We start from the raw sequence: 26794 nt of genomic DNA on the forward strand, positions 1-26794 counted from the left end.
TGTTATGTAGCACCCTCTGTTGTTAACAATTGTCAATATGAAGTCAGATTGAAAAAATCGCCAAAAATAATGCCATTTATACCTATATCCGCCAGCGGGTAATATTTACCTCATAGAAAATGCAGCGTAAACATGACGTGTTGCTATAGCAACGCCTTTTGTCTACTGCGGTTCCTTATAGATAGAGAGATATATTGAGAGAGATAGATAGATAGATATATTGATAGATGGATAGAGAGATAGATAGACAGATAGATAGTTATAGATAGTGTAACATCTTGGAGAATACAAGATCTTGGATGACTGAGCTCACGTTGAGGACGTAATGCATGTGTGCAGGTTACGTGCCGGTTGAAGAATGATGGAGACTCGGAATGAGAGAAGTAGTCCGCGTCGTCTATTTAGGTAGACAATTATATGTTCATAGAACAGAACATTACAGATATATCGATAGAGAGAGATAGAGAGATTTGTACCTAAACAAAACACAAGTCGAACACCAAGTATTTAAATCAGCACTCTTAGCGATATTTTAAACTTCATGCTATCTGCACAACCTATATCATATGAAAAGCTGAGAGTCCACAGATTCTATTGGTATAAGTTTCATCCCTGTGCGATCAAAACTCACTGTTCTGTATGATAAATAAAAGAACATTGTACCTTGAAAATCTATAGCGGGTACATTTTACCCATTGGCGGTTTTAGGTATACAGCGACCTCTGGTGGTTCTAGTGTTAAACCAAGCGGAAAACCCTGGGGAAGAGCCGGGACGCCAATGCGGAAGTGCAACGCACTGCAGTTCATCTAGTGGCCAGTAGGAGCAGTCTGCAGAAGGGAGCAATTTCCATAGACCCCCATGTTAAAATGCCCAACTTTAAAGCAGAAATAAAGATGTTTACATCGTGGTTCAAAAAACCATATTCTCTGTATAGTTAGATCCCCCCTTCATGAATATGGATTGGGGGGGTGAATTTTTTCTCAACTCATCTGTTTAATTAATATTAAGCCTTAAAGTTATGCATAGGGCGTGGTCACATTGAGTGACAGCTCCGTTCAATCACTGCTGCTGCTAGCTTCTTGTCTCTCTGCTAGCTGCTCCGTGAAGCTAGCTACAGGGACTCTGCCTGCTCAGTTCATCCAGGGAACACAACTTGATCCGGCCGTGGTTATTTGTTCTTCATGCTTATACGTATATCGGACTATTGTGACTCACTCTGCGGTTAAAACAGACGGTGCATAAATGCGGTTTTGCGTTAAGTGAAATTCGAGTACTTTATTTATGTGTTAATGATTTTAATCAGCTACGTAATGAATGTTAAGGCTTGGGTTAGCGTGTAAGCGAGTGGTAGCTACATCGGTACTAACGATGCTAATAGTAGCCTCCAAGTTAAAATCATAGACTATATATAAAGTTTAAAACGAAATAGACAAGTGTTATGTGGGATAATACTGTACAACAAACGACTTCTGTTTGAGGTTGATAAAATAAGGTCATCCTTGTAACTTAGAGAGATATTTTATTATGTAGGTAGGAACTGTATGCATTGCTAAGGTTAATTTAAATTGGCTGTGCTCAAGTATGTAGACAAGCTAATGTCGAAGTAGTGTATGTGAAATCAACCTCACGATAAGATGTGTGTATATTACAATTATTAATGTCATATTTCAAGATGATTACTTAGATTTTACAATATGGTTGGTTGATCTGGAGTTCAATTTGGTGAAGTGCGCTGCTCGGCTGCGCACCGCGTCTCAGCTGCTCCGTCCGTCTTGTGTTTTGTTTTGTTTTTGTTTGGGCTAATTATTGTCTAAACGTTATTTGTCTGTATGACACATAATTTTTGAGAGACCATGCTTTTGATCCTGTGGATTACTTTTGCCTTCTGCGGACCATGTCTGGCCATACAACTTTTCAAAACACACCTGAGCCACAACACGAACAGGTACGGCGAGAAGCCCCGGCCTCTACGCTGCTACAGCCGAGAGGCTATGCTGGAGCAACAATGCGATCGGCCTCCTACGAATAAACCAAGCGACCTGTGTTCTTCGTTATTGGATGACATCCCTCGGGAGCTGCTTAGACATATCAGGAAAAAGAGACGAGGAAGGAGGGGAGGAGTTCGGAATCGCCTACGGCGGAGATTCAGCCGGCCACCACTTCCATCCATCATTCTCACAAACCTGCGCTCATTGAGCAACAAAGTGGACACACTAAGGATATACACAAGTGTGGTGTTTTCAAAAACACTTCATATAATTTGTAAGGTTAAAATACTGCTTTGCAGCACCTTTCAGGTGGCTTGTAACGTTTGTTTATTTGACTCTGTCCATAAAGTTATTTGAATGTATCACTTCCTGTCAATATTGCATCACTTCCTGTCATGCTGTTAGAAAATGGTAGAAGCTCAAGGAAGCCACATGTTTAGGCACCGTTAGGATCCATTTGCATCTGCATGAAAAGACCAATCAATCAATGTCGTAAGTGATTACATTTCATTGTTAACATGTTGAAGTTCCTATATCAATGCTTATTTGATGGAAAGAAATTAAGAAAAATGTAATGTTATATTGTATACATTTACAATGCAGCTAAGGGTGTTTGAATAGACAACACAAGACTAAGATCGTTTTGCATTCTGTATTTATTGTTACAGTTTTCACTCCATGTCATGGTGAAGGAATTACCAGTAAAGTTTCCCAACTACGACGACGACCCTTTTTCTTCATTTTGAGTGGAGTTTAACTTCGTGTTAAGTCTGCGGCTCTTACGTCCGGATAAGAACATTATAACAAGGTACTGTCATGAATTTCGTGAGGCCTCTTTACTATGTTTCACGGAAAGTTGGCTATAATCTACGATGCCTGAATCTCTCTTTGAAGTACCCGGATTCACCCTTGTTCGAGCAGACAGGGATGCGACCTTGGGGAAAACCAGAGGAGGGGGTATTTGTGCATTCTGTATTTATTGTTACAGTTTTCACTCCATGTCATGGTGAAGGAATTACCAGTAAAGTTTCCCAACTACGACGACGACCCTTTTTCTTCATTTTGAGTGGAGTTTAACTTCGTGTTAAGTCTGCGGCTCTTACGTCCGGATAAGAACATTATAACAAGGTACTGTCATGAATTTCGTGAGGCCTCTTTACTATGTTTCACGGAAAGTTGGCTATAATCTACGATGCCTGAATCTCTCTTGGAAGTACCCGGATTCACCCTTGTTCGAGCAGACAAGGATGCGACCTTGGGGAAAACCAGAGGAGGCGGTATTTGTGTGTATATTAATGATCTGTGGTGCCGATCATACTCAGTAAAATGTAAAACCTGTGATCCCAACGTAGAAATTCTCGGTATGACGTTAAGACCCTTCTATCTGCAGAGAATTCGGGTGTATTTTACTATTTGTTGTTTACGTGCCTCCCAGCGGCAGAGCGTCACTGGCGGCCGGCTCCATCGCTGACTGTGTTCACGAGCTGCAACTCAGCCACCCCTATGCACCGGCAATAGTGCTCGGGGACATGAACCAATCTCGCCTAGAGACTGTGTTACCTGGGTTCCAACAGTATGCTAAGGACCACACAAGAAAAGACAATATCCTGGACAAATGTTTCGTAAATGTTAAAGGAGCCTATGTGACTAAATGTAGACCACCAATACTGAACTCTGATCATAATGTTGTGAATATGATACCAGTGTATAAGACCAAACTGAAGAGAAGTAAACCGGAAAAGAAAGTAATAAGGACATGGACAAATGAAAGTAGGGAACAGTTGAAAGCCTGTTTTGATTGGACAGATTGGAACATTTTTCAGGAAGGTTCACTAGATGAAATAACTGTTACCAATGAATATATCAACTTCTGTGTAGAACTAGTTGTTCCCACTAAAGAAATACAAATCTATCCAAATAATACATCTTATGTGACTAAGGACATTAAAACCGTTATAAATACCAGGAAAATAGCTTTCAAAAACAAAGACTATGGAGCACTTAAACAGAAAGAGAAAGAAATGAAAGTCAAATTGAGGGAATCAAAACTGGCACACAGAGAGCTTTTGGAAAATGCTTTTAAAGCCAAAAACCCCCAAAAGGTATGGGACACCATGAAAACCATGACAGGAATGTCATCCTCAGCTAAACCTATTGTGACGAACAATGAATTTTGTTTTGCAAACGAACTAAACACGTTCTTTACCCGTTTTGAGTCACTGGATAATTCTGCAAAGTGCACTGAAATGCTCGAAACCATAATACCTGCTTCCTCTGACAAAATGACCATCAGTGTCGAAGAGGTCAGAAAAACATTTCAGTGCACCAACACCAAGAAAGCGGCTGGGCCAGATGGGTGCAGCGGTTTTCTGCTGAAGAACTTTGCTTCTGAGCTGGCTCCAGTGTGGCAACCCAACTTTCAGGCTTCTATTGACACGCACACCATCCCTCTGTCATGGAAAACTTCACACATCAAACCGCTGCCCAAAATTCCATGCCTAAAAGAACATAAGGACTACAGACCAATAGCCCTCACCTCAGTGATTATGAAATCACTAGAAAGAATTCTGCTCCGATTTCTTATCAGTACAACACAAGACAAACTTGATCCATACCAATTTGCCTATAAACAAGGGTGTGGTACGGAAGATGCTGTGGCCACTCTGGTTCACATCATCACTAAACATTTAGATAAACGCAACACCTATGCAAGAGCCCTCTTCCTAGACTTCTCATCAGCATTCAACACAATACAAGCAGACATCTTGGTGTCAAAAATGGCCAATATGGAAGTAAATCCATACCTTATTTACTGGTATGCTGCTTTCCTCACTAGTAGAGAGCAACTTGTGAAGGTTAACAAAACCCTGTCATCTGCCATCACAACCAATGTAGGTGCCCCCCAGGGCTGTGTGAGTTCAGCTGTGCTCTTTACTCTCTACACTGATGATTGTCGTATCAATACACAAAATCAAGTCATCATTAAGTACTCTGATGATACTGCAATAATATCTCTGCTCAGTAACACAGACGACCCTGAACTGCACCAACAGGCTGTAAATCAGGTGGTCGAGTGGACTGATAGCAATGCTCTTGAGATCAACACCAAGAAAACTGAGGAAATCATTTTTGGCTCACCATCTGACTCCCATAAAGTCCCCATTGTCATCCATACAGATGAAATCAAGCAGGGAGTTTCAAACAAATACTTGGGTGTAATGATTGACCATCTGCTGTCATGGAAGGATCACATTGAATATCTGTGCAAAAGGACAAAACAAAGAATTTATTTTCTCCGCCGTCTTAGGTCTTTTGGGGCGAGCAGAGAAATTCTTCTGTTGTTCTTTACATCTGTGATCTTGTCTATTCTGCAGTACTGCAATACTACCTGGTACAAATGTTTGTCAGCAGCTTTAAAATCAAAACTGCTCCACCTGTTAAAAATCTGCTCAAAGATTGTTGGTCAACCCTGTCAGAGACTCTATGACTCATAACAACCTAGTGAGCCTGTCCAACAACATCATATCTGACCCAAACCATGTTCTGAACACTGAATATGAACTGCTACCATCTAATCGGAGATACAGGGTCCCACGTTTCAATAAAGTCAGACTGAAGCACTCCTTCGTGCATCAGTCAATCCTCACAGTAAACACAGAGCTAAATCCCAGATCAAATACACGCTGAAGGTTCTTTGAGCATGTTTTCTCTCACTGATTGTGCTGTTATGTTAAATGTTTGTTGTTTGTGTTTCATGTATTGTGTCTGGATACTTTGTCTACTGATGTTGGACATGGAGCTGCTGTGACGCAAGTCAAATTTCAGACTTGATCTGACCAATAAAGTATTATCGTATCGTATTATTGAGCTTACATGTTAATGTCACAGTCATCTGAAGAACGAACCCAAACCTTGTTGTTTTTATTAATTGCATTACCAAATGGGTATCAAATAAACAGTAAGCATTGGAAACACAACTTCCAAAGTTACAGTAAAATAAAAAGGACCCTGACTCGGACCATACACAATCCAACATGTTCAACAGAAGAGAATCAGTTATATTGTTTGTACACATGGTCCTTTACATATAGTATATCTGTTTGTTTAAGTTGTCCAGGTGATGCAGACAGGCTGGACCAGAGAGTGAGAGACATAACTGGACTCCTCACAGCAGTGAACTTCAGCACAGGTATAAAGACTCTATTTTTCATACTGTGCAAAGAATCAAGAAAGACATTGGTTTAAATGAAGTATTGACTTGACTAATAAACTGATATACATTCCATTAAACAATACTAGATCACCTACACATCAGTTAAGTTGAGGGTTTTTTCCATGCAAAAAGTTACATTTAGATGTAAACAAGCAATATGATTTTGTCAGCTTTCTAATTTAATATATTGAAGGCAAAGATATTTAACACAGTGAGAACTGCTACTATTTATCTCAATATTATCTGTAAAAAATGTGGTAAAAGTTATTCTTTCAGTGAGACAACAGAGCAAGCTTCTACAGTTGCACTACATTTTGATAACAGTTAAATATTATTTTGATAATAACATATATTTCAATGTTGATGAACTTCATACTGTTCATTCATAATCTGATTGTCTTTGTAGCTCGCTGTTGAAATAAAAAAAAAACATTACAATTACAAAATAATTATATCTACAGCCCCTAAACACACAAACACACCGCTTTCATAAATAACACACTTGTTCTGCAATAATATGTTTTCTGTTTCCTGTAATTTTTGTTAGGAAAGGACATGCCTGAAAGACATGACATGTTCTCCTTCTCTGAGGGTCAATAAGAACATCCAAGAGGAAAATTAAAAGCTGATGCTATGAGATTTTAAGACCAGGGGCCTCATGTATAACGCCGTGCGTAGGATTCACGTGGGAAAGTTGCCTACGTAGTAGAAATCCGAAAAATAGGTCCATACATTTTCTGCCATTTTCCGATTCACCAAACATTGCGTACCGGCGAGGAAAGTGCGTATGGCACTTCCTACGCCTGTTTGCCTTTATAAATCACAACCGACTCGAAATGCGGTGCAGCTTTTGCGGGCTTCACGTAACGCCCATGTTTGCCTATAAATAGTCAAAGAAACGCCCTTTCATTCATTCATTTTGACTGACTGCATGGAGAAGATCGCAGGAAATGACGACAGAACAGCTGAAAAAAACCATCTCACACCGTGTCAGATTTTGGTTATTTTGGGGAGGTCGAGATAAATCATATTGTTTGGTGGATGCAGTTTGAACCAGAGTAGCAGCATGGAGGTCGGATCGTCACCAAAATAAATAAATAAGTGGTCCGAAAAAGGTTAATGACAAAAAAAATACACATAGCCTTCCTCAGGCAGTGTGTTTGTACCGGGGACAGGAGACCCCCACTTGATGAGAAACTGTAAGAAATGATCGGGGAATCCCTCCGGAGTGGAGTCATGACGACTGGATCTGAATTATGTTTTTGTATTTGGCGGTTTGTGTCCCAGCTGTCGATCAGCTGTGCGCAGCGTCTTCACTGCAGCCTGTGCATCTCAACCTCCCCCCGCAGCAACTCTATATCCACCAGTTAAAGGAAATACAACTAATGTGTTGTGTTATATTAGCTGTACAATTTACCACATATGGTGCTCTTAGTTTCCATACCTCCTGTGTTTTACGAGCGACTTATCAAGTCTTGGCAAACGGCATAAAACACGATTAAACATGATAGTATATAAAACCATGCTCATATCTACAACCTATGGAAATGCAAAACGGCGTCAGTTTAGACGTAATTCTGTCCTCCTGCTTACCGCATCATTTATGAGAAAACATTTCATAACATTAACACAACGTATTCCAGTTGGTTTTAAATAACATATCCGTATTTATATATTTCTCCCAGTTATGTTTTTGTGTGCACTGAGGAGTCTCAAACAGGCGTTTGTTAAATCATTTTAAGATTGGCTTTAATCAATGTTTGAAAATGAATTCTTCATATATGATAAATGAGAGGTAACATTTTATTTATGGTATTATTTCCACATATTTCTCTCCATTCTTCCTTCTGCCAACAGTGTCGCAGTTTCTCGTCTCTCCCGTTTTTGTGCTTAGTGCGTACGCATGGGTTAGAGTTTGCGTGGAGGACCGCACGTTTTCCCGTCAAGTTAGTATTTTATAAATCGCAAACATTGCGTAGAAACTGCCGTACGCCATTTTTTGAGCCTATATCCCTTTATAAATGAGGCCCCAGTACACTAAGAAACTACTTTTACTGTAAAAACAGTCAGCTGATCGAATGCACCTATTTCCACATCTACACTCCATCAGCTGATTATTTGTATTTGCCTCGCTTTATGAGCTTCACATCACTTGTGCCTTGTACCGCAGAGTTTGCAATGTCACAAATAAATGGGGTCAATCTTCAGTCAGATTTGAATGTGTAATCTATCATTTTCAGTAAGAATAATGGACAAAAGGAGTGCAAATACAAATACAATTTATTGAAATGTGAACCAAAAGTTAATCAAACATGTTTTAAATAAAAAGCACATATGGACAGAAGGTGTAAACCTATTAAATGTATAAGTAAATACATTTAGTCAAATAAAGTGACACCAACTGCACAGGCCTAGTCTATCAGCTTTGCCCAGCATGGGCTCCTCCATCAGGCCTGGTCCTCCTCGCAGAGGAAAGACCCTCAATCCTCTCCGGTCCAAACAAACAGACAGGACGTCCATCACACGGAGGTTTCTCCCTGAAGTCTCTGCAGCGTTCTGGACACCACGCTGTCTCAATCCGTCCACACTGAATATGAGAGGGGGAGAATGAAAATAATAAATGCTTTAGACAATAAGAAACAAAGTTGACTGTTGAGTTGCTCAGTTTTTTTAGATTGTCAATACTATTACTGTATAACTAATATATCAGGTTAAGAGGCACATTCAAATAAAGATTGGTCTTTAAATACATGTTGTCCTTTGAATTGTTTGACTAAAGTCAAGGATCTAGAACTGGTACCGTAATTTTCGGACTATAAGCCGCGCCTTTTATCCCATTTTTCGACGCTGCGGCTTATATAACGGTGCGGCTAATCTATGGATTTTTACAGCTAAAGGCCACTAGGGGACCGCCTAAATCTATGGATTTTACAGGTTACAGTCCACCACCTTTAACTCTATGGGCTCTATGGCCAGTCCGCGCCCCCCACCTTTAAGCGGCGGGCTCCAGCAGGAAAAGCTGGAGGCCGGAAAAGAGTGAGACAGGTAGCGCTTAAAAGTAAAAGTGGAACCGAGAGTGGTACGAGAGACAGAACGAGAGCAAGACAGACAGACATTACGAGAGCGAGACAGTTTGTCCCCGTACCACTGATTGAAAACCACTGCTGTAGATCACTGCCGGTACGTGCGCTGGGAGCGCACCGTTTAAGTTTGAAAGTTGAAAAGTTTGTGTGTCTGAAACGCTATGTGATACAGTACAGTTTACACAGCACAGTACATGTTCTGTAGCTACTATTGCACTAAATGGTAACACTTGAATACGTTATGCAAATATGCAACTTGTTTGTTGAAATGTTAATAAATGGGAGCTTCCTCAAACAGCCATCTCTTTCCCGACAATCCCCTCTGTGCACGAACCCTTACATATGGTAATTAAACATTAAAACACCTGCGGATTATAGTCCAGTGCGGCTTATATATGTACACATCATTCAATTTAGCTGCTGCGGCTTATATTCAGGTGCGCCTTATAGTCCGAAAATTACGGTACTTAGTTTTAATGATACAGTCTGGTTATTATGCTGTTTGGAGGAGGCCTCACAAGTAAGAGCACTAACTAGCTACCATCAAATCAAATCAGGTTTTATTTATAAAGCACATTTTAAAAGATTTTTGGTCAAGACCAAAGTGCTGTACATGCAAATAATAATAAATAACACATTACTACATTCATCCATCACATGCATCACTTGACTTAAATGTATTAAACGTAAACGTATCGAACATATTAATATTTGCTTGATTCCAGTGTTGAATTTAGCACAATTGCATACAAACGTTAAGGGATTTTAAGATTCTGAAGTATTATGCTAAAAACTCAATAACTTAGATTATTATTTATAGTTTTGCTGAATAGTTTCATGTCCGCTTACCTTAGAAACGTAAAATGCCACGGCAGTGTGCAGATGGGGAGCATAGCTTAGCTTGGCAGCTTCAGCTAGCTCTGGAACTTTCAGCTCGGTGGCAGGAAGTCTCGCCTCTTTGCCCTTATTTGGAGCAGGCTGGTGTAGGCGGGAGTTGAACTCTGACGTCAGTGTCGAGCCGTTAGTGGCCGACTCCGCCTACTAAGGGCTTTTCGGCAACTCTGCAGAATCCTATGGGTGACGTCACGGACCCTACGTCCATTTATATATACAGTCTATGCTTTAAACCAATTCAGTTAGGCAAATACAGGTTTCTGACATTGGAATCAAGGTGACAGCATCAAGTGTTGAAATTCGTAAAGCAACATTTCACTCTCTTAACACTTTACTTTTGTAATATCTAGGGCTGGGTATCGTTAAGGTTTTCTACGGTACTACTAGTCTTATCGATACTGCTTATCGATCCGGTACTTTAACGGTATTCTTGTATTTACTTTTTGTTATTTTTTAACACATTTTTAACCAAATTAATTGCTTTATTTAAATGTGAAATAAATGAAATATATATAATTATGTTAAAATATTGTACTGTACTTGAGTAAAATGTTGAGGTACTTGTACTTTACTGCAGTATTTAAATGTTTTGCTACTGTGTACTTCTACTCCACTACAGTTCAGAGGTAAATGGTGTACTTTTCCTCCACTACATGTATTTAACCCACTGCTATAATCACACTCTCGACCTTGTTCTGACTTATGGTATTGAAATTGAGCAACTATTAGTCGAACCGCATAATCCTGCTTTATCCGACCATTTCTTAGTAACTTTTGAAGTACTGTTACAAGACTACAAAGCATTAGTCAAAAGCTCCTGCAGCAGTAACCTATCTGTTAGTGCTATAGTCAAATTTAAGGAAGAGATTCCATCAATACTTAACTCGATAGCATGTCTGTATGGGAGGAAACTTATACAAAATGTACACCACCCCAAATTGATCATGTTGTTGATAGTGCTACAGATGAGCTGCGAATAAAATTAGACTCTGTTGCTCATTTGAAAAAGAAGAAAATCAAACATAGATTAGCTCCATGGCATAATGCCGAAACCCGCAAAAGTCGAGACAACTTGAAAGGACATGGGGTTCCACTAAACTTGAAGAATCTCGTTTAATTTGGCATATTACTCTCAATGAATATAAGAAAGCACTGCGTAGAGCGAGAGCAGCCTACTACTCTTCATTAATAGATGAGAATAACAATAATGCAAGATATATTTTCAGCACTGTAGCCAGCCTTCTATTCCCATAGCACTCAGTAGCAATGATTGTATGTGCTTTTTTAATGATAAAATTGTTACTCTTACAAACTAAATTAATGACCTCTTGCCTTTGACTAGTATAGTGTTATCAACAGCTCCCGGAAACGTAAGTTCTAATATTACACTTGATAGTAAACTAGAATGCTTTTCAGCCATAAACCTTGAACAATTAAATTCAATGATTCTCTCTTCTAAACCCTCAACATGTATCTTAGACCCAATTCCAACTAAGCTGTTGAAGGAAGTTTTTCCATTAATTAGCACTTCTTTATTAAATATTATGAATATCTCTTTATTATCAGGCTATGTTCCACAATCATTCAAACTAGCAGTGATAAAACCGCTTCTTAAAAGGCACAACCTCGATCCAGAGGTTTTAGCCAATTATAGACCTATTTCTAATCTTCCGTTCCTCTCAAAAAGTCATGAGAAAGCAGTCGCAAAACAGTTGTGTGATTACTTAAAAAACAATGATTTATTTGAAGATTTTCAGTCTGGCTTTAGAACACAACATAGCACAGAGACAGCCCTGGTTAAAGTCACAAATGACATTCGAATAGCCGCTGACAAGGGACTTGTCTTTATTCTTGTTTTGCTCGATCTCAGTGTTGCATTTGACACTATCAACCATGATATCTTATTGCAAAGACTAGAGCACTTAGTAGGCATAAAGGGAACTGCTTTAGGTCCTATCTATCTGAACGCTCTCAGTTTGTACCTGTCAACGATGAATCTTCCACGCAAACCAAAGTTAGCCATGGAGTGCCACAGGGCTCAGTGCTCGGACCTATTTTGTTCAGATTATATATGCTTCCGTTAAGCAATATTATAAGGAATCATTCTGTAAACTTTAATTGTTATGCGGATGATACTCAACTATATTTATCAATCAAGCCTGATGAAATTAATCATCTAAATAAAATTCAAGACTGCCTCAAGGACTTAAAAACGTAGATGGCCTTAAACTTTTTTATGTTAAACACGACCAAAACTGAAGTTATTGTACTCGGGCCGAAGAATCTACGAAAACAAATTATCTAAAGATATACTAACTATGGATGGCATTAATTTGGCCTCCAGTGAGACTGTAAGGAATCTTGGTGTTATATTTGATCAGGATTTATCCTTTAACACCCACATAAAATCAATTTCAAGGACCGCCTACTTCCATCTACGTAACATTGCAAAAATCAGGCATATATTGCCTCAAAACGATGTAGAGAAACTAGTCCATGCATTTGTTACTTCAAGGCTGGATTATTGTAACTCCTTATTATCAGGGTGTACCAAGAAGTCAGTCAAGTCGCTTCAGCTGATTCAAAATGCTGCAGCTCGTGTACTAACCAGAATTAGGGAAAGGGACCACATTACTCCTGTTCTGGCTGCCTTACACTGGCTCCCTATAGAACACAGGATAGAATTTAAAATTCTTCTTCTCGCCTACAAAGCCCTTAATGGGCAGGCCCCAATCTTACTTTAAAGAACTCATTATACCCTACTGTCCTACTAGGGCATTGCGTTCCAAGAATGCAGCGTTGTTGGTTGTTCCTAGAGTCTCTAAAAGTACAATGGGAGCCAGAGCCTTTTCTTATCAAGCTCCACATTTGTGGAATCAGCTTCCAGTTTGTGTTCGGGCGGCAGACACCCTATCCGTTTTTAAGAGTGCGCTTAAGACCTTCCTTTTTGATAAAGCTTATAGTTAGGGCATTTTAGATTTAGCCCCTAGTTTTGCTGATATAGGCTTAGTTTGTCGGGGGACATCTTACTTCTTCCTTCTCTCTGTCTATACCTGTGTTCTCTCATGTTCCGATTAACTCCTTCTTTTTGGTGTCTATCTACGCTGTGATCCGGAGTCATGGATGATCCTGCGGTCCTGTGTCCTGGATCGCGAGCCCTGGATCTTGAGTCGTCGCTGTGGTCCTGGATCTTGAGTCCTGGATGGATATCCTCGTGGATTCATCTTCCTATTATACACACATGCATTTCCAAACATTTGGACTACCTACAGATGTAGCACTGAATTTGGGACTCCAGCTTACAGCTTCCTGCCTACGGCCTGCCAAAGACCAGTATAGAGGAATGTTAAGCCCTCCCACTATTTTCCAAGAGGGCGTTGCCAGATTTTCAATTTCAGGTTTTAACCAGGAGATGACGCTTCATTCACAAATACAGAAAGACAAGTTTTATGGACTTTCAGTTGTGTTTTGAAGAGCACATCAATATTTTAGATCAACTAAAGTATATCTAATCTTGTAATTCAATAATATATAGTCTTTATATATTAAATAATCATAATTATAATGTAAATGTTTACATTACACTTCTTTATTTGTTATGCTCATACTTTAACCTTTACAATCGTTTGCTTTAATATGCAGTATATTTTTCTGTTTGCTTCCTCCTGCTCCCTTTCGGACACATACTGTATGATTTATTATTATTATTAATATGAAGATATTATTAAGATAAGATAAGATGTTACTTTATTGATTGAACATTTTAGTTTAGAATGTGCTGTCCCACGGTAATTCAGAAGGCTCACAGGTCACATTCCGACCAGTATTTAAAACAATAGGTGCTTTCACACCTTCTACAGTTTGATTTGTATAGAGGGAGCTCTATCAGTTTTCGAATTACCCATTTGCTTTCGGGGAGCCCTATTTTTCAGAGCACATCCTGCTACTAAATATGTCACACGCACGCTCTGTTGACTGGCGCAGCAGCGCGGATGCGATCAATTGCTATAAAAACACTCTTCTACTAATACAGACGGTGTCACTATGCCGGCGGATGTGGCCGTTGTTGAAGCCTCTTCAGGCTCCGCATCGGCAGGCCTCTCCCTCTGTGTGGAGCTGTCAAACTCGACCCTAACGCCGCTTACAGCCGGCCAACTAAAAGTTGTTTTCCGTTCACGTTGTCATTGTTAGACTCCTTCGCTTCTTTGCTTGTAAATCCAAAAGCTGTGACGCTTGGCTGTTTTCGTTTTGCTATATTTTTTTATTACACAGCCAGAGTTAAAAAAATATCAATATGAACATTTCAAATACCGCGCCGGCATCACCGCCATAATCATAGCAACGTAAGTAAGAATGCAGCGCCGCCACATACAGATGGCAACACCCAGACATATTCACAAATATAAAACAAATATTCAGAAACTGTAATGAATAATAACTATTATTTATTTCAAGAACTGTTATTTACAGAAACTCAACATTTCTAATCTGTGTGACACAAATATGCACGATTGTTTTGGGCTCCCCCTATTTATCTCAAAGTCAGTCTTCAGGGGAGCTCCCTCCCTCTTCGGGGGAGCCAAGCTCCTCCTAGCTCCCCCCCATTTCGAACAGTGTCTGTGGCTGAATGGCCAGCGATTAGGTGCGGCGCATTTGTCATAGGTGATCAGAGCTAACTGCCTGCCGTCAGATTTCATTTAAAAAACAGATCTGATTTTAAGACTATTTCTGCGCTCATAAAGAATGATAAGAATAAGAATAATTCGTATTGAACTGGTTTCATTAATTAGTGAGTTTATTTAATACTTGAACCGCCAATCGGGTCAATTTGTGTGATGTGTGTTGTGTGTGTGCAATGTAACTTTTTTTCAATAAAATATTAAAGTCTCCCAGTCCCTGACTTTTCCTGAAAGTGTGTTATGTAGCACCCTATGTTGTTAAAAATTGCATTCTAATAGCGGGATTTGACAGGTTTAGGTAGGCCTATACAAAAACCTCTGGCGGTTCTAGTGTTAAGGTAATTAGGTACAGTAGAAGCCCTTTTTTATCAGTAACGAATTTAGCAGTTGAACATAAAAGTCAACTAACTGAGGGTCACTTGTAATGACAGTGTTGTGTCTAACTGTAAGCTTGTCACTCAGAGTAACCTACCGTTAATTTAGCTGCTGGAGAAGAAAGATCAAGGGGGGAGAGAGCTGTGGTTGATGGGCCATTAGTTGTGTAAATACACAGCTGAGAGCTGCCGTTTCATTCAGACTGTTTAAAAAACTGTAACAACGGACTATTTTTCTTAGCGGATGCATGTCAATTTAAATCAATACATACAACTATTTTTTAAATCAATACATACAACTATTTTTTAAATCAATAAAAACATTTTCTAAATCCATAAAAGCATTTCAATTAATATTGGGAGTCATGTCGTTACTTTGTTGAGAATTTGGCCGTGTAATAAGCGGGATAATTTGCAGCGACTTGTTCCTTATGGGGAAAATAACACCCGTCATGTGTGTGTAGAGGTGTGTGTGGTTAAAACACTTTCATGAAGTGAAGGAATTTCCTTCTATAAAACAGCTGTGGGCAGCAGTGAGTGTCACAGACATGAATTCATAGATCAAGGCAGACTGGTGCACACTCTCCTGTCCTGTCAGGCGACACGCCCGTTCTAAGCCGTGTCCCTCACTCCTCACATCCGAAGCATCCCCACAAGTGTATTATGTTGTTACATCGTTTCAGATGTTATGTTTCAGTTGTGCTCTGTCTATGTTCAGTGATGCAAACTTGTCACCTTTCGGCGAAATTCGCCGTTTTGAATCCAAAATAAGTCGTTTGTGTGATTCATCTAGATCTGCAAAACAAATATTTTTGGGGTATGGGGGGGGCTGGGACCCGGAGTAATCTGCGGCCGTGAGCTGTTATGTGCCATCATGACACGCATGGTGTTCTTTTTTTATATATTATAATGAAGTACGAGCTGTGTGCTCGAGTCTTCCTGCCTGTCGGCTCTGCTCATGGATGTATAATAAGGCTCTGCTGCTCCGAGATGATGGTCTAGCTTCAGCAGCTACATTACCTACGGGTGCGTTCGTTAATATTAACTGTGTCCGGAGTCACTGTGGCACAGACTGGACCGCTGGTGAACAGCTGTTAGAACGGGCTGTTCAGGTGTTCAGAGCAGAGCTCCCTGTCGGAGCGGCAGAGCGTGATGTGAACTGAAAAGTTTTTCTGTGGCAATATTATTTAAGGAATCGTTGAGCTAGCTAGCTAGCATACATTGTCACTATCTGCTAACGTTAGCTTTAGCCTTCTATTTCTAATAGTTTTTTTCATAGGCTATAAACAGAGGTGGTATAAGTATATATATTGTACTTGAGTAAAAGTAGAAGTACTCAGATCTTGTACTTGAGCAAAAGTAGAAGTACTCAGGTCTTGTACTTGAGTAAAAGTAGAAGTACTCAGATCTTGTATTTGAGTAAAAGTAGAAGCACACATATCTTGTACTAGAGTAAAAGTAGAAGTACTCAAATCTTGTACTTGAGTAAAAGTAGAAGCACACAGATCTTGTACTAGAGTAAAAGTAGAAGTACTCAGGGCTTGTACTTGAGTAAAAGTAGAAGTACTCAGATCTTGTACTTGACTAAAAGTAATAGTCCCAGAGTGTAGGAATACTCTGTTACAGTAAAAGTCCTGCATTCAAAATGTTCCTCAAGTCAAAGTAGAAAAGTATTATCATCAAAATATAGTGAAAGTAGCGACAGTAAAAGTAGTCATTGTGCAGATTGGTCCATTTCAGAATAATAGATATGATATGTTTTATAATGATTGATCATGAAAGTGTTCTCAAAGCTGCTAAAGGTGCAGCTAGTTTGAATGACTTTGTATACTGCAGGGTAGCTTGTGGATTTACTCCAGGTGGAACTAAAGTCTGATTTAACACTTGATTATATTTCACTTAATTAATCCAGATCTGTGAAGTAACTAAAGGTATTAAATACATGTAGTGGAGTCAAAGTACACCATGTACCTCTGAACTGTAGTGGAGTAGAAGAACAAAGTAGCAAAACATTGAAATACTTAAATAAAGTACAAGTATCTCAAAATTGTGCCCAAGTATAGTACTTGTTGAGTTTATGAACTTAGTTACTTTACACCATGTGGCTATAAAGATAAAAAGACTTAAGCCTTGCACAGAGGTATGAAAATACATTTTCAAAATGCTGAACAGTGCTGCCAAAATTATAAACTGACTGCTCCACAATTTAAAATAAATGCTTTTATATATTTCTATTAGATATGACTCTTTGGCGTTTCTGTTATTATTAACACTGCTGCTTTAGTTGTTCTGACTGCTAAAATCCTCTGTCATTCCGTGGGGTGGGGGAGCCGGGGGCTCGGATCCTTGTCACCTTTTTCATACCTGATGAGTTTGCATCCCTGTATGTTAATAAGCCTCAGTCACCTTAATTCATGTAATAAAAACATCTCAGGTCAGTAACACTCAAAGCTAAATGTGCAATACTATGTTCAGCTATGTTACTATTTATAATGTTATTGTTGTTACATCAGAAGATATTGAAATGATTTCTTAACTTACAGTAGGCTATTTTTTACAATGTGTGTTGGAAGGATTTATTAAATTACAATGAATATTGTCATTGTTGAAGGCTTTTAGAGAAGGGTGAACTATAAGCCTGAATTACATAACATTTTATACCTAAAAACATAAAAGCCACAATAAATGAATCACAATTATTCTAGTTATTTTTACCTCCCGTATTGCTTTCAACCCACCAGCTTTTATGGTGTTGTTACGTCACTAACTGTAAGCCTGTCACATACAGTCTATGGTCACTCAGAGTAACCTACTGTTAATTTAGCTGCTGGAGAAGAAAGATCAGGGGGGGAGGGGGGGAGAGAGCTGTGGTTGATGGGCCATTAGTTGTGTAAATACACAGCTGAGAGCTGCCGTTTCATTCAGACTGTTTAAAAAACGGTAACAACGGACTATTTTTCTTAGCGGATGCAGGTCAATTTAAATCAATACATACAACCATTTTTTAAATCAATAAAAACATTTTCTAAATCCATAAAAGCATTTCAATTAATATTGGGAGTCATGTCGTTACTTTGTTGAGAATGTGGCCATGTAATAAGCGGGATAATTTGAAGCGACTTTTTCTTTATGGGGAAAATAACACCCTTCATCCAGATGAGGATCCCTCCGCTACACTTTGGGATCCTGATCGACAGACGAAGCTCCATTAAAATATACATATTTTTGGTGAATTACTGAGTTTAGGCACGTTAATAACGTTTTAATGAAGTTGAATACAGTATATTCATATGTGTCAGTGATTTCATGTCAATTCGGCGAACCTAAACATAAATGATCGTGGTGAAGATGATGATTAAATTAGGATTAAAAATCGAGAGCCGGGCTGCATTTCCTCCCGTTCGTTTTTTTCGAATAACAAAATTATTTTGTTAAATAACAAAATGGTGATGTTTTGTAAATGATTACATGTCTCTTATTTAGTACAGTAGTATGATATCCGTGACATATGGATCTTAACAAAGTTCCGCTGTACATCCAGCATACTGTATCTCACTTTATTTCACATGAGCTCCAGTGTGGAACCCCACTGCACCCCCTGGTGGATCAATGATCCATTGCAGCTGGCTTCATTATAATTACATTTATCTATCACGGGGGCGGTCTCAAGTCAAGCTGGAGGTTTTCCCTTGAGCGAGGGCAGATCACGTACCAAGCACGGCCCTCGCGTTTCAAACTGTCTGAAATGAATCGCTACATCTGTATGTTGCAAATGTATTATCTTTTCAATTTACACACGGCATCTATTGCACGTCTGTCCGCCCTGGGAGAGGGGTCCTTCCTCTGTTGCTCTCCGTGAGGTTTCTCCCATGTTCCCCTTTAAACTTTGGGTTTTCTCCGGAAGTTTTTCCTTGTACGATGTGAGGGTCTAAGGACAGAGGGTGTCGTATTGTCATACTGATATTCTGTACAAACTGTGAAGTCCACTGAGACAAATGTAACATTTGTGATATCGGGCTATATAAATAAACATTGATTGATTGATTAATACCTTTAGTTACTTTACAGATGTGGATTAATGATGTGAAATATAATCAAGTGTTAAATCAGACTTTAGTTCCACCTGGAGTAAATTCACAAGCTACCCTGCAGTATACAAAGTCATTCAAACTAGCTGCACCTTTACCAGCTTTGAGAACACTTTAATAATCAATCATTATAAAACATATTATTCTGAAATGGACCTATCTGCACAATGACTACTTTTACTGTCGCTACTTTAACTATATTTTGACGATCATACTTTTACTTAAGGAACTCTTCCTACACTATGGTATTTTTTTAGTACTTTTCCCACCTCTGCACACCTGATGTGATAACGTTACTCGTAATTGGGGCAACAGAGCTACGAGTTGAGGAAGTCGAACATTTTGCATTTCTCCGACTGAATATGACGCCTTTTGGCCGGCTGTTTGGACAGACTACTCTACTCGTGTCAACGAGCTAACGCGAAAACACTAATGGCAAACAAGCTTTGTCCACATCGAGCCTTGTAGAGTGTCTCTATACTTCTGAACGCTCCGTCCCCGGCAGATCTCTGTGTGCCGCTGCAGCGTGTCTGTTAGGCCCCCCGCACAAAGAGAGACACAGGGATATCGCTCTTATGGAGTGAAGAGAGCGGAAATAATGATATTGAAAGTTAGAAACGTAAGATGCATTTTGACAGACAAGACGGACAATTGGGGGTTAATACCCTGCATTTTGAATGTCCGATAGTCCACCATTAAAACCTTAGTCCCGTCTCGTCAACGAAAACTAAATATACATTTCGTCATAGTTTTCGTTGACGAAATTCACACTGATACCTTCCATTCTTTCAGCATTACCCGTTGGCGTACCTTCAATTATTTCAGCATTAGCCCCTAGCATACCTTCCATTCTTTCAGCATTAGCCGCTAGCTTTCCTTCTATTCTTTCAGCATTAGCCGTTAGCATACCTTCTATTCTTTCAGCATTAGTCGCTAGCATACCTTCCATTCTTTCAGCATTACCCGTTAGCATACCTTCCATTCTTTCAGCATTAGCCGCTAGCATACCTTCCATTCTTTCAGCATTAGCTGTTAAAATACCTTCCATTCTTTCAGCATTAGCCGCTAGCATACCTTCCATTCTTTCAGCATTAGCCGCTAGCATACCTTCCATTCTTTCAGCATTACCCGTTAGCATACCTTCCATTCTTTCAGCATTAGCCGCTAGCATACCTTCCATTCTTTCAGCATTAGCCGCTAGCATTCTTTCTATTCTTTCAGCATTAGCCGTTAGCATACCTTCCATCAGGGGCGGACTGGGGGGAAAAAGTGGCCTGGGGATTAATTGACAGACAGGCCCACTTAATGCGCGGCATGTATCGGCCGGCCGGCGACGAAAGCATGTCACTTAACAAAAAACCCTATGCATTTAATGTTATTTTGGACAATTATTCATATAGAAATCACATTACCTGAGCCCTTGAGTTACCTAGAGCAAAATAGTTACAGCATATATTTAGTGATTTTAATGTTAACAGATCATTGATGCAATAACATTTTTGACCCAATATGCCTGACTTGGCACATGGAATAAAACATGGGCGTAGGAAGCATCCTCAATGTGGGTGAGACAATTTAACAGGGGGTGTGGGCAGGTGGTGGACCTCACCTCCTCTAGGGGGGTCCGGGGGCAAGCTCCCCCGGGAAGATTTTTTTTAAAATGTTGAAGTTAAATGCGACCTCTGAGTCAGACGTCACTTCCCCCTTTTCTATCCTAAGGGTACAGCCGTACAACCACTCCCCCTGAACCACACCCCCCTGGGCTGGGCTGGGCTGGGCCGGAACACTTCCAAATGTGGGCCGGTAGGATTTAGGTAAACACACAGCACTGGCCCATTGCGGAAACTCCCGGTATTCCCAAGGGCCAGTCCGCCCCTGCCTTCCATTCTTTCAGCATTAGCCGCTAGCTATCTCTTTATAAGTGAAAGGGAGCACAGTGTTCGTACCTCTCCAGGTGGGTGTAATGCCGTGACAGAACATTCTTCACCATGGTGACTGTTTTAGCGTAGCTTTCTTCTCCCTGCTTCCTGGCAAAGTAGAGTTTAGCACGCAGGAAGTAGCCTACAGGCCACAGCCACTCCTACAAAAAAAAAAAAAATTAAAATCCTGCTGCATCGCTGGTTCTATGCTATAGTTCAAGGTGTTGGTTAGCTTTAAGCTAACTCTTCTGCAGCTCATTGTCTAAAATACCCTTATCTGTGTTTTTAGACAGCAGTTGTTATAAAATATTTTTCTGCTCTGAAATAGATTGTAGTATGTAAAGTTTTTCAAGGCTTGGGAAGTAACGGATTACGTAATCAGGATATGAAAAAATGGTAACTGTATAAATTACATTCAAAAAGACGCAACAAGATTACTTTTTTTAAAGGTCCCCTATTATACTGTTTTTTATAAATATATTTTAAGTCTCAAATACAAAACAAGTCTCTGAAGTGTTTGCCTCCAAACACCAAACAGGTCATTGCAGCATCCCATAATCCCCTCTGTTTCAGCCCCGTTTCAAAAGTGCTGATTTTCTCTCTGTTACTTTAGATGAAAATAAGGAGCCACTCCCAACACCCCTCTGAGAGAGATTTGCTTAAAAAGAACTCAATGGTGCTCTAGGAGGAGATGCAGGTGATAAAGTGGGGGGGGGGGGGAGGGACAAGCCAAAACATCTTCAGGACATCATAAAGGGCCCAAAATCTGATCAGCTCATTTTCAGACAGGTTTTTATTGCAATGGATCAGGACAAAAAGAGTGAGAATATTTTTTCCTGAAACTTTCAGAGTCTCTTTCCACAGAGGGGACACATGTTGATGTATAAAAGACATAAACACGTGGATTTTGCATAATAGGTGACCTTTAAATGGGGATTAATAGCAGGATAACAATGTTACAATACATTTTGAAATAAAGATCAATATATTGTAGGGAGGCATAGTATCTGAACTTTCTTTATGGTTTTCATTTAGGCTACCTTCATTATTTTTATAAAAAAGGGACCTATCATGCAAAATGCACTTTGTTATGTCTTTTATACATAAATATGTGTCCCCGGTGTATCAGGGAACTCATGCAGCGTCAGAAAATAAAACCCTCTCTCTTTTCCTCTGCACCCAAATCTCTAAAAACGCAGGGTACAACGGAGCTGATCCAGATTTGCATCCGATTTGACGTCATATCGGCAATGTGGACCCACGGCACTATCAGAAACGTTGCTTTCAGAAACAATGCCCGATTGTTTTGGACGTAATATGGTCGGTGTTTACATTAGCATCGCTAACACTCAGAGCTAACCTGTACTGCACAGAGCATGTGTGGGAAGAAGCAGGAAATAAAAAAGAGCTCACCTTGTGGTATAAACGGCAAGAGAGAAAGCCTTTGAGCTCCATACTGTTTCAGAGATAATCCATGATAATCCATGATATAGCGTTTCATCACGGCAGTATCTGGCAGTAGAATCTACCACATGAGCTCAGCCCCCTCCCTTTTTATCAAATTCTATTTTTTTTAAGCTTTATACATAAAATCAGCACTTTTGAAACAGGAAGTGAAATAGAGGGATATGAGGCATGGCTAGAATGGGTGATCTGTTTGGTATTTTGAGCAAAACACTTCATAGACATGTTTTTTATATATTTTTATATATATGAGACCTATGCTATTGCCTAAAAATAGCATGATAGGTGCACTTTAAATTAAGTAGGAGGACACCTGATTTATTAAACAAAACACTGTGTTTGCTTTTAATTGTGTAAACTAATGCTTTTAACTAAAATGTGTAAACTTTACTTTTCTAACTTTACTTTTCTGTTGGCCTTTCACTTCAGATGAGACATTTCTGATACTGAATATCTTGGTTTCTTCTTTTCTAAGTTTACATTGTTCTGTTGTCAGAATACACACCGAAAAAACTTTGACTTTAATTAAATGTATTATGTCAACAAATGTCACATAACTGTATTAGGTTAGTTGAAAGCAATAATATTTGGTTGAACCTAATATTTGTATTTAAACTTAATTGTTATATGAATTCTGTTGACATGATACATTTAACTAAAGTCATCGTTACAGTTTTTTCAGTGCACTTCTTATTGATTTTTATTTTCTCTTGTATTTATTTACATTATATTTGATAATGAGGTAGTCCAAAAGTAACGGAAAGTAATCAGATTAGATTACTTTTATTTTGTAATGAAATGTATTCAGATGGCTATCTGCTCAGTGTCTGGGTGGTTATGATGAAGCTTCAGATAGCCTCTCAGGGTTTCACATATCTGCATTCTGTAAGATTGTAGTGGATTTGGAGCTGTTTGTAATGAGTGCGTCTCACTCACTGGGCCTTGGTGGTAGTTGAAGCCTTTAGCCAGGTTGTAGTTGTCGTTGTCCAGAGAGTTGTTATAGACACCGCAGTACACCATGTCACTATGAAAACACAAATACTATTATCAGTATGAGACTGAATGTATAAGGAATCCTCCTACTGCCATCACTGTTCTTTGAAGCACATGTACATGAATACATTTAAAAGCAGGTGGAGTGACAGTACATCTGCCAATCACCCTAATGAAGATATATATACTCGGGGTCCAGCGTCTTCATTCCCAGCGGGCCCAGCAGTTTCTTCTCAACCATCTCAAGGGCCAACCAGGCCTTCTCCACTGTGAACAGCTCGGGGGCCTTCAAACACAGAGAGCCTGTCAGCAACCAATCACAGCTCAGCACACCGTGAGCCTATACCAGATGTTCTACTCACCACCACCATGGCTATAGTGAAGTTGGGTCTCAGCTGGTAGTCACACCAGGCGTTGGAGGCCCCGTAGCTGTCCTTATAGATGCCTTTCTTGTGCACCAGGTCAGCATGCTTCTCATTGGGGTCACCTGGGTCCCCGGACACCCAGAACCCTGCCTCGAAGGTCTGCTGCAGTTGCTGGTTCCACTGGGAGTACGAGAGGAACTCCTCCTTACCTGCAACACAACAACAGGGTTTATACCAAGGGTGTATCCTCAAAGTGTATACATTACAAGACATGAACTGCAATGTCAAAAACGTTGATGTATTTTTCATGTATAAATATGTTATACATTTAAAAGGCAGGGGGATAAGTACACCTTCTTCCTTAACAGTTCCCACTTTAGTCTGTATGGTGGTGTGTCAGTTCAGGTGGTCAGGATTACTACACAGAAGTGGAAATGAATGTAAAATAATTTCTAGATCTTGACGAGAAGTTAAATACATAAAGTAAAATACTAAATTGTTCAGTTCCAGATACTTTCTAAATGTTTTATGCCTTTGTAGATACACCATGATCTGTAATGCACGTGTGTAATTTAATGATAAACATTTTGAGAATCTACTTTTTTGCACTAAAATGAAGGAAAACATTTAGAGTTGTTGTTATGTAGAGGTTATCATGCATTGATTTTACTGGTCTGGTCCACTTGAGATCAAAGCTTGCTGTATGCGGCCACTGAACTAAAATGAGTTTGAGGCCCCTGGTTCATACTGATGGCTAGTCAAACCAAAGGAGTGCAGGACACATTTCATCATGTGAACAAACAGTGAGTATTTGTGTGTGTGTGTGTGCGTGCGTGCGTGCGTGCGTGTGTGTGTATGTACCATCTCTGTGTACTTTGGCTCCGTCATAAGGGAACATTCCTTTGACATGGAGCTCCACCACCCAGCGGACAGCTGACTTACTGAGACCAACGATCTCCACTGCTGCTCCGTCCCTGCACACACACACATTCACCTCTGTTATTCTGTTAATTATTTAGACTGTAAAACATCAGAGGATAGGGGAAATAAACATACACAGTAATGCTGAAGTAACACTGAGGAAAACAGCAAATCTTCATATCTGATTAAATCCAATACAGGACGATGATCTGATGCAAACTAGCTTTAAGACACTGTGAGAGGTTTGTAATGTGAGGGAACGTGTGTGATGAATGTTTGTGTAGTACCTTGTTGTGTGTGTGGTAGCTTGAAATGGTTCCTTGGAGTTACCTTGGAGTGTCTGTGTGTAATTGTATTTGTGATATCTTGGATTGTGTTTGTGTGTGTTTGTGTGTGTTTGTGTGTGTGTGTGTGTGTGCACTCGTTCTTATTACTTTGTGGGGCCAGTAAACAGGGAGAACACTTACGTTGTGGGGCCCAGGTGCGTTGTGGGGCCCAAAATGGTGGGCCCCACAAATATTAATGCTATAAATGAGCTCTAGGGCTTCCCCTTATATGCCTCTTACTTTTTTTTCACTTGGCCCACAAGGTCACAAAATATGGAAAAGTGTGTAAACAATTTCTTTCCCCGGAGGCCATTCGGTGTAACTACAGTTATACACACTTCCTGAAAGTGTGTAACATTTAAGCCAATCAGATGCCGACAACCAAATCACGTGTGATGTGCGTAATCCCATGAGATATTGCGAGATCTCATGCAGCCATTTCCCCTGCATTGAATTACTTACATGAATGCCAACACATAGACTTTGCTGTGAGCAATAGGTAAGTTGATTTAATATGTTTTGGTTTAATATTATATTTATTTGGTTTATAACAAAGTTTCCCTCCACATTTATTGCAGTTGTTTCTTGATATGTTTCTTATTGTGATTAAGTAAGTAATAATTTGTAACTGCTCAGTAGGCTTTAGCTACCTATGTAGCTGCTAATATTATCAGCTGCTTAGCAGTGCTAAGCGTAGCAGCTAAGTGCTAAGAATTTGCAATCGGGGTGCAACAGTATAGTGAATTAAGAGGCATTATTGACCATATTCAGGCTTTTTGTCAGAGATGGGTGAAGTCAGAGGTGCTAATATTAGCAGCTACTTAGCAGCAATTGCTAAGCAAAGCAGCTAAGTGTTAAGCATAGCAGCTAAGGGCTGTAGTGTACTAATGTAGAAGTACTCAGATCTTGGACTTGAGTAAGAGTAGAAGTACTCAGATCTTGTACTTGAGTAAAAGCAGAAGTACTCAGATCTTGTACTTGAGTAAAAGTACTCAGATCTTGGACTTGAGTAAAAGTACTCAGATATTGTAGTAAAAGTAGAAGTACTCAGATCTTGTACTTGAGTAAAAGTAAAAGTACTCAGATCTTGTAGTAAATGTAGAAGTACTCAGATCTTGTACTTGAGTAAATGAAGAAGTACTCAGATCTTGTACTTGAGTAAAAGTAGAAGTACTCAGATCTTGTACTTGAGTAAAAGTAGAAGTACTCAGATATTGTACTTGAGTAAAAGTAGAAGTACTCAGCGCTTGTAGTAAATGTAGAAGTACTCAGATATTCTACCTGAGTAAAAGTAGAAGTACTCAGACCTTGTAATTGAGTAAAAGTATAAGTACTCAGATTTTGCACTAAGGTAAAAGTAGAAGTAATCAGATCTTATACTTGAGTAACGGCCCGTCTATACTACAGGCATCAAAAAATCTTGAAGCTGGACGTGTCTGAGGCTTGGCGATTTCTCGCGCCCAAGGCGACCAACAACCAATCAGGA

The 26794-nt window shown here is 39.6% G+C and overlaps 1 protein-coding gene across 9 annotated transcripts in view; it reads right to left on the reverse strand.

Annotated features, from left to right (window-relative positions):
* Positions 1–26794, reverse strand: part of agla (amylo-alpha-1, 6-glucosidase, 4-alpha-glucanotransferase a) — a 64347-nt gene that overhangs the window by 2088 nt on the left and 35465 nt on the right. For 7 of the 9 annotated variants that reach the window (XM_079649944.1, XM_079649943.1, XM_079649941.1 and 4 more), the window contains 5 exons: positions 24923–25035; positions 24059–24270; positions 23885–23982; positions 23640–23727; positions 21267–21400 (listed from right to left, as the gene is read on the reverse strand). In XM_079649944.1, the coding sequence (XP_079506070.1) occupies positions 21267–21400; positions 23640–23727; positions 23885–23982; positions 24059–24270; positions 24923–25035 (645 nt within the window). Of the gene's footprint in view, positions 1–21266; positions 21401–23639; positions 23728–23864; positions 23983–24058; positions 24271–24922; positions 25036–26794 lie in introns of those variants that run through there. The other 2 variants (XR_013802607.1, XM_079649946.1) reach the window with 2 other exon arrangements.

Source organism: Notothenia rossii, assembly GCF_949606895.1.
Source record: "Notothenia rossii genome assembly, chromosome: 9".
Lineage (NCBI taxonomy): Eukaryota > Metazoa > Chordata > Actinopteri > Perciformes > Nototheniidae > Notothenia > Notothenia rossii.